Below are 15,483 nucleotides of genomic sequence, written 5' to 3' on the forward strand. Positions count from 1 at the left end.
TACCCATTTCTGTTTCCAGTATGATGCAGCAAGAACATAAAGAGTTCTGCGTATTCTAAGCCTAAGCACCCTTCTTCTTACATACTGTGCTCCCAATCTTAATTGACTCCCCACACATCAGAATTGAGTTCTCAACAGGACTTCACAGAGTGTGTCTGATAGAAAGTCCTCCTGTAGATCTGGATGTGATACAAGGACAGTGTAATGAGGTAGTTAGGCCCTGGGACAAACGTGATTGTATTCTGCAAATACATCAAAACTGAGAGCTGTAAGTACAAAAAATGATTGCCATTAAAATAGATAAATCCTTAATTCTATCACAACCTATGCCTGTGGACAAAATATAATCCTCTATTCAAATTCTTTTTTTTTCTTTTGAGGGTTGTCTTAAGAATTTATTTTTATTTTATGTGAGATTACAGGTTCTGGTATGAGAACCCTGGCGTTTTTAGTCCACCTCAGTTGACTCAGATCAAGCAGACATCCCTTGCCAGAATCCTGTGTGATAACAGTGACAACATAACCAAAGCACAACGTGATGTTTTTAGAGTAGCTGAGTTCCCACATGGATATGGAAGCTGTGATGAGATTCCTAAACTGGATCTTAGGATGTGGCAAGATTGTTGTGAAGGTATGTATACTACAGAGTTCTTAGGAAGGAAAACACCTAATGGAATGTTTAAAAATTGTTGTTTTGAAGTTATTCTGCTAGTCTTCCTACATTTGACAGTAGTGTAGTGGATAAAATATCTGGTTCGAGAGGCCAGGGTTCAAATCTCTGTTCGGCCCAGTAGCTCTCATTTGATGACCATGGGTTGGTCACCATTTTCTAGTATAATTTAAGGTTGCTGTGATTAAAAAATTACTATCCCTCTCTGAGCTTCTTGGCCAAAAATACCTAAACTGGAATCTAAATGCAATCAGTAAAATATTTCTTGGCATCCAAGCAGATATAGGGATAATCAGTGTTTGTGTGTGTATGGATGGATGGATAGACAAACAGAGATATAGTTAAAATAAGTAAATCTTGCAAAGTCTTTTTATAATGGATTGCATCCTGTTCAGCTTGCAACACACTAGCATTCATATTATCCTTTGTCTTCTTCCAGGGCTCTCAGTGTTCTTATTTGTCCTCTTCCATATATATCAGTGGCTCATATTGTTTGCAGTGAAGCTTACGCTGCTGCAAATAAATATTTCTTTTTACAGGAGGCTGAAGTCCTGCCTCCAGTGACACTCAGGTCACCAGTGTCTGGGGAAGGAAGCAGGCTTTGTCTGCTTCTCAGCTGTCCCCTAATTGCAACCGTGTTGATCTATTTCTCAAAAGCCAATGGAAGTCCATTCACTGTTACAAGGCAACTTAGCAAACTTCATTATGCAGACAGACATAACTAGTTTATATAAAAAGGAAAATGTCCAAGCTCTCCAAACAAACTTTTCTCATTATGGTGCAATTAAAATTCCACAGTTTGGTCAGTGTTTATAAAATAAGAGTAGTTTTTTTACAGGTCTTTATCCTTGTGGTGTATGGTAGCATGCATCTGTTTCTGTTATCCTTCCTGTTTTCCTTACCCCTAAATATTTTTCCAGGATAGATGGCAAACTATTGATGCTGTTGAAATTTATCTTCCTTTGAATTCTTGTACTAAAGCCAGTTTAATGATAAAAGTATGTTAGCTGCTCTTCTCCATAATAACAAAAGCAGAACTCTACAAGTTGGCTAACAGTTTGTACCACAGAATTACTGTTCTAAATGGAAGGACACTTAGCCCTGGATATTGATGCATTGCTGGTGCAATGACAGTATAGTTTGTTAGTTGTTTCAGCAGAGAAAAGAAATGTTAAAAAGATCCAGCAATAGGATGACAGCTAATACAGTCAACTGCATATCACAAAAGGGATTCTTGTCATCACCCAGTAGCTTGACCGCCTATATGCTGCTCAGACAACTTTATCACTTGGCCTTGGTGCAGAAGCTAGACTGGAACAAAAGTATGTTGTAGGCTCAGCAGATGGTACTGCACTGTGAATTGAATACCTCCTGGCTTATAGCCATTGGAGGGGTGCCTGGAAAGAACTGAAAAACACACAAGTATAATATTTAGTAGTGTTACAGGTCAACAGAAACTGTGATTATTGTGTGATACAGAGTGTTGGACTGTATGGCCTGATTCAACATGGCTTCTCTTATGTAGACTGAGCCACTCTCTCATGGTCTGAGCTATGCATCTGAGAGTATTCTACTTCTGTGCTTTTCTAGTTTATAGAACACTCACTTGGGGTTCCCATGCTTCACAACTTGTAGGCAGGGAGACATATTGTGGTCACTTTGCCAACATTTACCCCGTTCTTAGAGAAAGCTGCCTTGGAAGTCTATCTGCAGTTTCTGTTTGTGATGTTCCACAGAACTCTGCAAGAAGAAAGATCTGAATGTTTTGCTAGCCCTAGCATTAGTTGAAATGGAGTTGTTTTTTTAAATACATTCTCCATAGATTTTTCCATAACTGTGAGTTTCCTCACATCACTTAATATTCTCTGATCAATTTCACTAGTGATATGTGTATTGTTATGTGGACAATAATGTGTCTTGCAGTGCAGTGGCTTCTATTTTATTTACATCGGTTTCCTTCTAATTTCTAGATGGTCCCCAAAACAGTTATTCATTTTCAGCCAATGGCCTCCTTCCCATTTCTAATGAGCACCTTGATCAATCCATACCTTCTTATCACAGATTTTTAATTATGTGATCATTTGTGTAGCTTTCTTTCTTTTTGTTTCTTTTTGTTTCTTTTCTTTTCTTTTCTTTCTTTCTCTCTATCTCATTTTTTTAATGCTGGAAGAATTTCTGCTAAAAGCCTCCTATAAACTTTTTTTTCATCAGCACTGTACATTATTTGGACACATGTCATAAAAAGTGCAAATGTTGTAATCCATCCTGTTCAATTTCAGACTGTAGGACAAGAGGACAGTTCAACGCATTTTCTTACCATTTCCGAGGAAGACGTTCTCTGGATTATAGTTTTCGTGAAGACAAGCCTTCAAAGCACATGAAAATGTCAAAAGCACCAAGGTAGACTTTTTTAAAAAAAAATGTCAGATGTGATATGTGAATGAATTATAGGGAGGTCCTGTGGCTCCATGATGGATCATAAGTTTTGCATATGGAAAGCACCAAGTGCAGTCCCTGGCTCTTCCAGTTCAAAGGTGATGTGAAAGACCTCTATCTGAGATGCTGGTAGCCAATCACTGGACTCTTCCAAACCACTCAAAGACTGGTTGTGATTCATAAAGCAATTTTAGTGTATGTGTTGCTGTTGCCAAATGCCTAATAAAAGATTTATTGATTGATTGATAAAGCCCTTAATAGATTAGGAACAGGGCCCGTAAAGGACTACCTGCTGCATTATCAATCTGCCCTTCTCAAGCCCTGCTTCACTTGCCACCATCTGTTGATATTAGGCAGGCAGTAACTAGGAACATGGAGTTTATTTTAGTTAAGAAAGGAACATCTTTCCTTTCCAGATGTATTCTTTCCAGATACATTATATGACATTAATTCTTGTAGGTATTGCTTTAAAATATTTTTGTTCTCCAAGACTTCAGTGGTTGATTTGGTTTTTAGGGCTTCATAGCTGGATGAAGTATATTTTATAAAGGGTTGTTACACCAGCCTTTTATGTTCCATTTTTACAGCTACCTTGAGGACTGTTTCTGAGAGAGAAAACAGAATATAAATATTACAAATAAATACATTGGAAAGCAAACTAGCATTCCCCCCTGAAATTGTATCTTGCCCTGCAGGGGAGAAATAAACAGTCCCATCTCTGTTTGTTTGTTTTTTTGTAGAAGAGGCAAATAGCAGCTTTGATACAGGGGAAAGAATCAATAGCTTTCTGATCAAGGGTGCACGTATGAATGCATCCAGAGGAAGAGGAAAGGCATTTGGGGAAAGGCGTCAGTACTGTCATTTTCCCATCCAGAGCAAAGGTGCATGAATGCGAAAGCTGTGTTCACATAAATGACAAAAGGGAGGGGAAGCTGCTGCAGTACTTTTAAAGGGAAGGATAAGAAAGAGATTACCACAGCACCGGAGTGGGAAGTAGAGAGCTACCTTTAATTGCTTGGAGAGTGACCTGCCCATTCCTGGTCTAGAAGACATTCCTGAACTATTTGTTGTACTTTCCTTCTACATCTCCTTGCTTTTTTCATAGATAAATAGATGAGAACAATTTGAGAATGCATATCGTTAAATGTTTTAGTAAGTTGGAGGCTGTGGTTTCAATGTTTTGGTTAATAGAGGATGACTATGCCTTGGCTGTGGGAGTCTGGTGAGTAGGAGAGATGCTTTAAAACGAAGTGTGCTTTGGGAGGCTATGACCCTGCTTTGTAAAATAGCCTGAAGCTTGCAAAATTTGTGATATGATATCATGTTTGGAATGAAGCCATCCAAATATTTGCTATTAAGTAAAAACTCTGATCCAGACATCCACCAAGTCTTTTATCTTCATTAATATATACTTACTACTTTTTATGACAGAACAAAAAGTACAAAAGAAGGAATGGAGTTTTTAAAAAATGCATTTATCTTGCAGCATGGGGTGATAAGATGCTGGTTTCCTAACCAGCTAGTTAGATTTTTTTACAAAAAAACAAACTACACTTAAAATATTTAATATTTTAAAAACCCAATTAAAATACTGAATATATTATGACTTTTAACTTTCCATCAGTTACAGAAATTCAAAGTCAAGTTTTTACATTTGTTTTCCATTAGTTGATTTCCCCCCTGATCCTGGAAGGCCTTTTTATCCTTTCTTATTTTCAGTACCTATAGCAGGAACCATTTATTGAAAAATGAGTCCTAATCTACTAAAATATAACACTAACTTTTAAGTGTACATAATATAAAATGAAAGGAAGGGGACCCTGACATTGGTATTACTTCACGTATTCGGCATATTTCAAAGTTGGTTTCTACCTCTAAAGCCTCAAACAGCCTCAGGCCACGATATCTAAAGGACTGCCCCTCCCCCCAGTACTTTCCATCCTGCCAGTTAACATCCTCTTTCCACACAATGCTCTCTGTACTCTCAATGGATAAGTGAGGTGAGTGGTGGCTGCATACAGGACTTTTTAGCAGTCATACTAGACAATATGGCATCCCCAAAGCTGCTACTGCCATTTTACCCCTGGAATGCCCTGACTTTAAAAATGCTGTGGGGGCCTGATCTTGCTCAGGACTGCAGCATGGCATGGGTTGAGAGGGCTCCTGTCTAGGGTTTCCAGGTCCAAGGGGTGGCTCCCCAGATTTGGGAACTTCTCCCCACCAGCTGGTTACCCCTAAACAGGAACATCGCCATGCAACATGCTTGATGAGATGCCATCACCCAGAAGTGATGTCACTGTATCAGGGACATCACATGGAGACATACTGGTTTTGGGGCAGAACTGTATGGTTTCAGGGTAAATTTATCATGGAGTTTTGCCCAAAAAGCAGTGTCACCTCAGTGTCACTGACGCAATGACATTGTGATGTCCCTGCCCACCCTCAGAACACCCCCCAAATCCCTCCACAGGAGCAACAAGAGGACTCCTGACAACCCTGCACCATCTCATGCAGCATAGGGCCTCGACTGCACTTTGTAAAGTGAAAAATTGGTGTCAGCAGCCCCTGGAGATCACATATCATTGATAGTATGAGTCATGCAAGCCCTCAAGGCATATTCAAATAGCATGCTATTTGAATATGCCTTGAGGGCTTGCATGACTAATACTATCATTTAGATGCCAGGTGAAAACATTTCTTTTTAACCAGCTTTTAAACAGATGGGTTATATCTTATTTAATTTTTATTGTCCACTTGTTAACTGAGGACTGTTTTATGAATATCATTTTAGGCTGCTGAATGTTGTTTTATGCTGTCTTTATGCCCTTGTTTTGACTTGGCTTATCATTTATAATTCTTTTTGTATTTTTAACTATACAAATAAATATAAAACAGGGAAAAATCAATCTAAAGAAGCATGGAAATAGCCCACCATGATATTTAAGAGAAGCTAGGCTTGAGAAATGGTCACATAAGGCAAAGCAGTGGGATTCATGGCTGTGGAAGGATGTGAATTTGCTGTTCTTAGGCCAAGCTGTGCAGTGACCTGGATAGCCCAGGCTGGCCTGATCTTGTCACTTCTCAGAAGCTAAGCAGGATTTTTGCCTCATCTGGTATTTGAATGGGAGACCTCCACGGAATACCAGGTCATGATATAGAGGCTGATAATGACAAACCACCATGTCTCTTGCCTCAAAAGGCAAACATAAGCCAAGCTGTGTTTTCTGTAGGTCATTCTATGTGCTTGCAACACTCCTTATGATTCCTGACAATCTTTTTGGACCCACATTTTTAAGGAGAACTGGAATGCATAATTATGTTGCTTTTTCCCCCCTCGTTGCAGTTCTGCGAGAGAGAATGTACTTTTTAATAACACCATTTCATCTTTTGATGAGCGTAAAAAAGCAGCAGTAATGACTGACTTCAAAGAATTTGTTGGAGATATGCAAAAGACTATTACAGACCTCAGAAGACAGGTAAATATTAAATGACTCTTGATTTACTGTTATCCTATACAAAGTAGAATTTAAAAAAAAATACAATCAAGCTGGTAGGTTTTGTCTAACTATTTTACGTGCAAATTTTACATGTACCTCCCGAGGGAGTTCATTCTTTTTTGCGTATAACGTATTAACTCTATAGATAGCATCAATTTCTTTTTCTGTTTCCTCAACCTCCAATCCCAATATATCCCTCAAAGCCTCCGCCATTATTTTTATTAAAAACTCATTTTTTTGCTCAGGAATATTGAGAAATCTAAGTATATATTCTGCCTGGTCCATTTCCATTTGTATTATTTTATCATTTTGTTGAGCCTGTTTTTGTTCTATCTCTTCCACCTTACCTTCAGTTAATTTCAGTTTGCTCTCTATAGACTTAGTAATTTTAACAACTTCAGATAAATCTTTTTTAGTGTCTTTAAATTTACTATCTAAACCTTCTAATTTATCAGCCAGACCTTCCATCTGCTTAGATAACGAATCCTTCATTTCATTTAATAGCTCCATAAAACTCAATTGCATTTCTTTCATACTCTCTTGAGAGATGGCAGCCGCCACAGTTTTAGGTTGTCCAGGAGATGCCCTGAATTTCGCTTGTTGAGACATGATCAACAATCAAAAATTAAATTATAATGGGTTAGTAATCCTACCAAGTAAAAACTCAACTCTATCCCTAACGGGATTTCTCCAGGAGACTGACAACAGATCTCAACAGATCTAAACAGATCTTCCCATCCAAAAGGAAAATACACCTTCTCATACAGCTCTGAGACCATACAACTATACAACCATTAAAGCCATTAAACCTTCACAGCTCAGGCTTATGACCTTAAATTTCCACCAATATATTAACTTCCAGAGTTTCTTTGTCCTCTTCACAGTTTGTTAACCATCCATGTTTTCACTGCAGCGTCTTTCCGCTCCTTTCAGCTCCTTTCAGTTATACCACCAGTAGCAACAGCAACAGCAGCAGCAACAGCAACAGTCTCTCAGTCTCTCAGCACTGAAAAGCCGTCACTCAAACGCTCTCTGTCTTTCCAGCTCTCTCACCTCCGCTTGCCCTGCCGCTCCACTTCTGTCGACCTGATTTTAGGCTTCCCGGCCACCGTCCCCCGTCAGCTTCTCAGTTCTCCGACGGCGGCTCATGAATAACAAACGTAGCAGAGATTGATCAAATTACCATACTCAGCTCCGCCACAAATGCCGTTCGAATATTCAAATGTTCTCGCTTCCGTCCCCACCCTCAATTAGGAGGGGGAAGCCTTCCTCTTTATAAACTAGCTTCGATACAAACGGGGATGATACAAACGTCCCCAAAACAAAACAGAATTAAAAAAAAAAAAAAAAACTTGCCAGGCTTGCCGCGTCTCCGTCCCAAGTGCCCAGAAACTGGATTGAAAAAAAAAAACAGCTTTGTATCTAAAAGTTTTATTCCTACCATATTTACTATTTAAATACCGTTTTCGCACCCAGCTTACCTCGCAGTCACAATCCTGTTCCCTCCGCAGAGTCCGGTCGGATTTCCCACCATCTGCGCCGGAGTTACAGGAAGTGCCGCAGCTTCTGCGTAGCAAACGTAAACTGGGTTTTATCGGTTTACGTTTGCTACGCAAAAGCCGTGGCACTTCCTGTAACTCCGGCGCAGATGGTGGGAAATCCGACCGGACGCTGTGGAGGGAACAGGATTGTGACTGCGAGGTAAGCTGTATGCGAAAACTGTAAAAGTTTTAGTTTCGTATGCTTTGAAATGATGTGCCAATATAATGATACAAACACTACTGTTTGGTTATGCTAACTTCACAAAATTTCATTGAGGTGGACACTATGTCATTTTGGTTCAATGGGAATAGAATGCAATGATGGTATCAAATCTCTAGTCCATGTCATATTTGACTGTGAGGCTTATAATGATAATTGAGAAGTACTTCCATTTTCCATGGCCATACCTTTTACCAGTAGCCAAAAATTGCAACTCCTTAAGAATCTTCTTAGCAATAGGAACCATGAGGTTACATACAAATTAGCAAAATTTGGCTGGCTTGCCACAAGAATAAGGAAAACCCTAATAGTTCAGTCAGGAAATGGCTAAACACCTTTGCTGTAACTGCCATGTTTTGCTATATTTGTAGTTTTATAACTGTATTTTATGCCTTTTATGTATGATCTTATGATCAATCAGTTTTAATTTTGTATGATTTTATGGTCAATCAGTTTTAATTTTGTATGATTTTATTGCTTTAAATGCTGGCTTAGGCAGTGAGTAAACAATTTATTTATTAAGGAAAGAAACAAAGAGGTCTAGACAGGGTTTTTAGTTTATCCTTGGTTTTAACACTAATTTTACATCTTCAGTGTCAGTGTCTTAAAGTCTGTATTCGTATTTTATGTATATTTTAGGTGGTATCGTCTTTTAGTATTGTATAATAATTATTGTATATTTATATCACCTTTTATCGGTTATGAATTGGACTTTTATAAATGATTTGCTGGTCTATGACTGTTATAAATAAATAAATTCAATGTCATTTTGGTTACTTTGAGATATCCTTACATTAATGAGGCTGTTTGCCCTTGTCCCTGTACTACCCAGAAGAAATTGAAAATAAAGCATGTGAAGGAGGTCCTTCCTTTTCTCTTCAGCATCAGATAGAGCTGAAAAAGCTGCAGGAGGAGGAATAGTAGAACGAAGCATGTGATTTAAGGACAGCAATGCTTTACTCCTCTGCTTTCTCTGCTAGGTCTTAAGCTGGTCTGTGTTACATGGCAGATCCCTAACTGGATCTTTTTCAGTTAGTTGCAGCTGGGAAAATCTGCCAATTTGTTCAGAACTTCAGCCAAGGGCAGGCAATATTTTCTCTCATATGATTTTCCCCATGTAGCTCCCTTCATCACTACAGAACATACAAGGCAAAAAGGGAATTTAATTATGATCAGGGAAGTGGTTTGTGGAAAGTGTTAAGTGCCTCTGTTCCATGCAAATTGCCAGCCCTCTACAGTTTCAGTAAAACATTAAAAACAATCCTTTGGAAAGAAGCTAAAAAACTAAGACCTGCACTTAGCTAGGAATCAATATGTGGCACACATACTCTGTGGCTTCAGTCCACCAGAATATTTCAGCATGCACAAGAGGGTGATTTTTACCAATCCCCTCTTTCCATGGGAAACCTCTGACATCCTCCCTCATGCTGTTTCAAGGGTCCTCTTCATCTTGGGAAGACAATTTTGTGATGTTTTGGATTGCAGTGATGGAGTGCAGGTGAGGAAGTTGTGCAGACAGAAATCCCTTTCATCTACAGAAAGCTTTTGGTTGATCCAAGCCTCTGTTTCCATATGCAGATAATTTTTAGAAATCTGTCATTGGGCACCATGGATCTGTTCTACCGGCAGCGATGCCTTCCCCCAGTGCAAGGAGCCTTCCTCCTTGTTAGTAGAGAAGGCAATTGCATCCAAGAAGGCTCTTTGCCTTGGGGGACAACAGATCTGCAGAATCCATCCCATGATGTGAATGCCCTTTTTGTGGTATAAAACAGCATAATTCCAAAGCTGAAGAAACTAAGCAAGAAACTGTTTTCAAATTTGAGAAAATCTAATCTGAACTGAAGGTAACATTCTGTTAAGTGCTTTTTTCAAGTTCTTGGATGATAGAAACTTGGTGTGTTCTGAGTTAAACATTTGTTGACTATATTTACAATAGATTGTGACCTGAGCTAGTTATTCAGCGCTGATATTGTGTTGTTTTGTTTTGAGGAAGGAAGTATTATAAATAATAATATTATATTTAGTACCTTTGAATATGTACATTGCTTATCCTCAGCCTCTTACAGTGCATTCTTATGCAGAGTTGTACTCTTCTGAATACATTGAAATCAATGGGCTTAGAAGGATGTATTTAGAATTGCCCTGTTAGTAAACTGAACTGTATATAATTTAGTTAGAAAAATATATTTCTACAGCTTCTGAATCTCACAAAAAAGGGTAATTGAAATACTTTTGGCATAGGTGGTTAAACAGGATTTCTCTGTCTTCAGATAAAGAAACTTGAATCACGGCTGAGTACAACTGAATGCACTGATGAAAAAGGTAAATCTTATTCCAGTAACGAAACCTGGAGAAAAGACCCATGCACCACATGTGAATGCAAGGTGAGTAAACATAGCAGCAAAGGGTTTAGCCCTCTACTGTCTTCCCACCCATCCATGTTTATCCTGCCCTTCTTCCAAGGAGATCAAGGTAGTATGCATGGTTTTTCTTCTCTCTCAAAACAGCTAGGTTGGCTAGATCAGGCTGAGAGAGTGACAGGCTCAGAGTCATCAAGTGAGTTTTATGGCTAAATTTGAACCGGGGTCTCAGATCCTAATCCAACACTTTAGCCAATACACTGCACTGGTTTCACTCTATGTTATTTAAAATGAAAAGGAAGCCTATTCATACAGATGCTCTATGTGAACCTCATCATACAGAACAATTTGTATACCAAGACCTGCTCCTGTCATCCTAACATTAACAACTAGTAGTTTTAAGTTCTGTTTTGTCCAGTATTAAACTGATTATATTTTAAAAATTCTGTTTCCTTGTCTGTTAATCAATGGTTCTCTCCCCCTTCACTCATGCATAGAAGAGTGAATATAGCTCACAATCGCCCTCTGCACACAGTGTTACACGCATTAAAATCAGCATATACAGAGGGGTTGTAGCCATGAGTGTACTGGCCGTAACCCACTAATGAATCTGCATTCACCAGTCTATGTGCATATATTTGGACACAGGTTTTTCTCTCAGTCTTACCTAATTACTATCCCTAAGATCTCACATCCCATACAGCTGTTGTATAGACAGGTCTTTTTTCATGGACAAAATAGATCCTTCCTTCCTTCAAAGATGCTAGTTGGATCCCACCCATAGGCTCCCTCCCTACAACTGGGAACATTATAAAGGTGGAGTCCCTAGTCAAGGAAAAAGAGGCTATGTACATTCACATCCTACATGAATAGACTCTGAATGTACAGGTTGGTGATTATTCATAGGTGGTGGGCAAGGCCAGTGAATTCATGCCCATTCTCCCTTTACATCGTTGATGTCACTTGTAGAGGTCTGGCTTCGTAGTTGTCTGTACCATTCAGCAAGATTGAAGTGAAATTCCTTCTTTTTGGACTGCAGCCTGTGGTGATGGGTCTGAAGCCTTGTTGACTCCAGCCATGACAGTCAACTATAGAGAGCAGCTACTGAGTAATGCAAATGTTATTATTCTTATTTGTTAGGTGGGGTATATGTGCTAAGCTATTACCATTCTTCTCCAAACACAGGTTGGTCAAATCACATGTTATGTAGAATCATGTCCACCAAATGATTGCGCTATGCCAGTGAAGCTCAAAGGAGTTTGCTGTCCTGTCTGCTTAAAACAAACTCTTAGCAAGAAGCCCTAAGTCTGCTTTGCAGTTGTCAAATTATCAAGGCATTTGGATATCTGCTGATGGCAAATACAGGTAACAGTACGCTTAAAACCACAACAACAAATCAAGACGTTACAGGACAGCATTCAAGTGATGGTGTAACAGTGTAAGAAAATATGTAATTTTATTTGCTTGCCCACTGAAAAGCCACAATTAAAAAGTATTGAAAGGGAACACACAATACACATCAGGATAATTTTGTGTTAAAACTTCTCAGGTTCAACATACTAAAACTGGTGCTACTTTTTAAAGAAGCCTTTGTCAAGTGATATGAGGCTCTGAGACTTTTTTTTGTATTTTTCATACACTGGTGGAAGAAAGGTAGGTGCCATTGAATTGGATGAAATAAGGGCCACAACTTTGGTTTAAAAATACAGCACATACTCACTGGCCCTGTGCAGAGTACATAGCAAGCTAGTCATCCCTCTCAAATTGGGATGGAGCTGGTCTAGGATTCTCCTGAGAGTAACATTTTACTTGACAACTCAGCAAACTGGCTTTCTGTAGCAGTACCATTTCTGATGGTTGGTGAGGCTGGAGAGCAAGCATTTGCTACCAGTTTCTCCTTCTCCTCAACAGTACTAAAGTTCATTTGCCCTACATTTACTCTTCTTCATGTATTAATAGAATACTTAGGAGATTGTCAGGAATGTTACACTTAAAATATATATTAATTCCCCATTTGGTCCTGTAACAAAAAATGGCAGAATGCAAAGTCCACCAATTAATGAGAGAAAATCTCTTCTCAGCCATAACAGCAAAACTGCTGTAACTGGCATCTGTTTTAACCAGTTTGCTGTTGGAGTGGGAGTTGGGGGAGATTCTTTCTTGGCTGTGCAAAAATACTGCCCTTTCTACTGCACATTATAAACTGTTGAAATTATACACTTTGCTGGACCTTGCCTGTCTCAACTGCAATTTTTGTACCATGTTCTGTGAGTGAGCTTTGCTTCTATTGGGCCATTCCACATCACACAGTGTGTCCCTTGTAGAAGAGAATAACTATCCCCAGCAGACTGCCTCTTACCAGTGTTTACTTTCTGAAAAACATATATATACCAGAACTTGTGCCTGTCTGAAAAGACCATTCCCTGCCTAGTCCATGTTGTATGGGGAGTCCCTATAATTATTCAGTGGTAAAATTATACCAGCTCCGAGGCAGTTCCACGTATTCTTTCATCTTGTGTTCCATGCTTGAGGCTTGCGGTAGAAAATACTGGTGTGAACAGATCCCTGATGAGACACAGCATAAACAATGCGTTGTCTTACATACATAGAGTTCCTACTTCCTTCAGCCCTTTCCATGCTATAAATATATTATTCTACAATCATTGGGAGATCAGATGTACTCAGAATTATGTACAGTATGGCTTGTTCCTACAAGAGACTGAATAACCCATCATGGCCCAGTGAAACATCAGAGCCATGCAGGCCCGTGATTTTATGCTTGTTGTTCACAGATTTCTTTGTTTTTCACAATTAAATAGAGGAGGGGAGAACCCCAAAAAGTTTCATTTAACATTTCTGCAAGGCGCAAATGGGTAAGGACAAATAAATACATTAAACAGCTAGACTTGAGTCCAGTAGTATTTTAGGGGACCCTCTTGATCAGAAATTTGAATCTTGTTGATCTGTTCTACTGTATACCAACATGGCTACCTTCCAAAAGAAAACACCTTAAGTGGTTTTTAGACTAATGAAATATAGTCTGCTGAGGTATTAGTTAGAATATTTTCCTTGATACAAGATTTCTAACAATTCTCATAACGGCTTTTGAAAACATGCCTTTTTTTTGGTGCTCGGTATAACCTAAGTATTTGTTTTCCATAATAGTAATCATTCAGCCCAGTCTCTACTGTTAGGGCCTGACTTCATGGGTCATTTTCAGGAATCCAAACCACTTTAACTGTGCCTAGAGAAGCCACCTTTTTTTTCTGGGCAGAACTATCTGCCTTTCAGTAGAATCAACCATTTTTCCTGACATCAAGACCAGTGAATAGAAGAAGTTTCTTCTGTTGCAACCATGCAGTTATTAAAGTATACTATTCTTGCTTCTTTTGGTGTGGCACTGCTTTCTTCATGATAACAGTGTACAGTAAGCCAACGAATATGGTAGTCTGTAGTGTTATCTTGAAAATGTGAACGTTAAAACAAATTTCTGCTATCCTGGTTTTTAAAAGTGCAGGGCCCTTTGAAATGAATTGGAGCAGGAGTTGGGATTATAATGAAATAAGGCCTTGGGATAGCAACAGATTGTATCTACTGATTAATTATAACGTCTCGTTGCTATAGATGTGTTCCTGGCTATATGGCGGCATGATTTGTGAGATATCTGTTGGACTGAAGCCTTCCCACACAGGGATTAGTTGTTCCTTTACATTTTTAAAAAAGTTTTGTTTTTGTGATTTTTTTTTTACTTAGTACATGTTTTCCCCCTTCGTCTTTGTGTCCAAATCATGTTAACAGTTTCTCTGTTGTGCACCCAGTTAAAACAATTTTAAGCACTGTTGAATGTATGTCTATGTTAACTTGTTTGTTTACTTTTGTATCTTCAATATTGCCTTCTTATAACCAAGATGTATTACTAAATTCAGTGAAGGAAAACTTTCATACCTCATTTGACAGACATGCTTTGTTTCATTGATGGTGCTTATTCATACAACAAGCCTTAATCATGTAATTCAGGAGTTTTTCCTGCTATCCCTAAGCATTTTTAGTTAGGTAAAACTACAGCTGAAGTTACTAACCTATGAGTATAGTCATTAGGATTTAAGAATTAGTACCATCTGTACAAAGGCCAACTTGTGTACTTTGTCAAAAAGTGTACTTCATTTGTATGACAAACCAAGTGTGCAATTTATTTCCATTAACAGTATTTGACACATAAAATTCCTGGCCCTGTTAGTTTTTCATTTGACAAATGCCTTACAGAAGCCAAAACAACATATAAGGTGGGGCTGCATTTGTCAGTGACTGTGTTAAGCGAAAATGTTTAAAGAGTGACTTGGCAACAAATATTGTTTAAGGTGATTTTATAAAGCACCCTTGGGACAGAACAAGTATGTTAAGTATTATACATTATTGTAGGACTTTCTCTGTGTCTGTTTGCCAATCCATTTCTATTTTTATGAGATTCCAAATCATGCCTTAATTTTTGAGGTCATTACCTCATGTGCCTACAAATTTAGAATACTTTCAAAATAAGGGCAGATATCTTAATTGAACCATATTCCTAGCTGTAGAAAGCTAATTAATTTTTAAGTGATCGATCACCCTTTAATTGCAATGCTGTATTGTAAGGAAATCTGCTCAGGTATTTCAGTCATGTTATGATATCTTTGCCATGTATGCATTAGCAGTGGAACCATACCTCCTGGTTCCCTCTTTTGAAATAAAGCAGGTGTCTTAATTCATTCAGGTAGTATGT

General features: G+C 38.6%; 1 protein-coding gene across 3 annotated transcripts in view; it reads left to right on the forward strand.

Annotated features, from left to right (window-relative positions):
* Positions 1 to 12,325, forward strand: part of PXDN (peroxidasin) — a 123,138-nt gene extending 110,813 nt beyond the window's left edge. For all 3 annotated transcript variants that reach the window (XM_060234562.1, XM_060234571.1, XM_060234581.1), the window contains 5 exons: positions 423 to 631; positions 2,950 to 3,070; positions 6,450 to 6,582; positions 10,635 to 10,748; positions 11,910 to 12,325. In XM_060234562.1, the coding sequence (XP_060090545.1) occupies positions 423 to 631; positions 2,950 to 3,070; positions 6,450 to 6,582; positions 10,635 to 10,748; positions 11,910 to 12,029 (697 nt within the window). In that variant the 3' untranslated portion in view covers positions 12,030 to 12,325. The remainder of the gene's footprint in view (positions 1 to 422; positions 632 to 2,949; positions 3,071 to 6,449; positions 6,583 to 10,634; positions 10,749 to 11,909) is intronic.
* The last annotated feature ends 3,158 nt before the right edge of the window (positions 12,326 to 15,483 follow it).

Source organism: Heteronotia binoei, chromosome 1 (assembly GCF_032191835.1).
Source record: "Heteronotia binoei isolate CCM8104 ecotype False Entrance Well chromosome 1, APGP_CSIRO_Hbin_v1, whole genome shotgun sequence".
In the NCBI taxonomy this organism is placed as follows: Eukaryota; Metazoa; Chordata; class Lepidosauria; order Squamata; family Gekkonidae; genus Heteronotia; species Heteronotia binoei.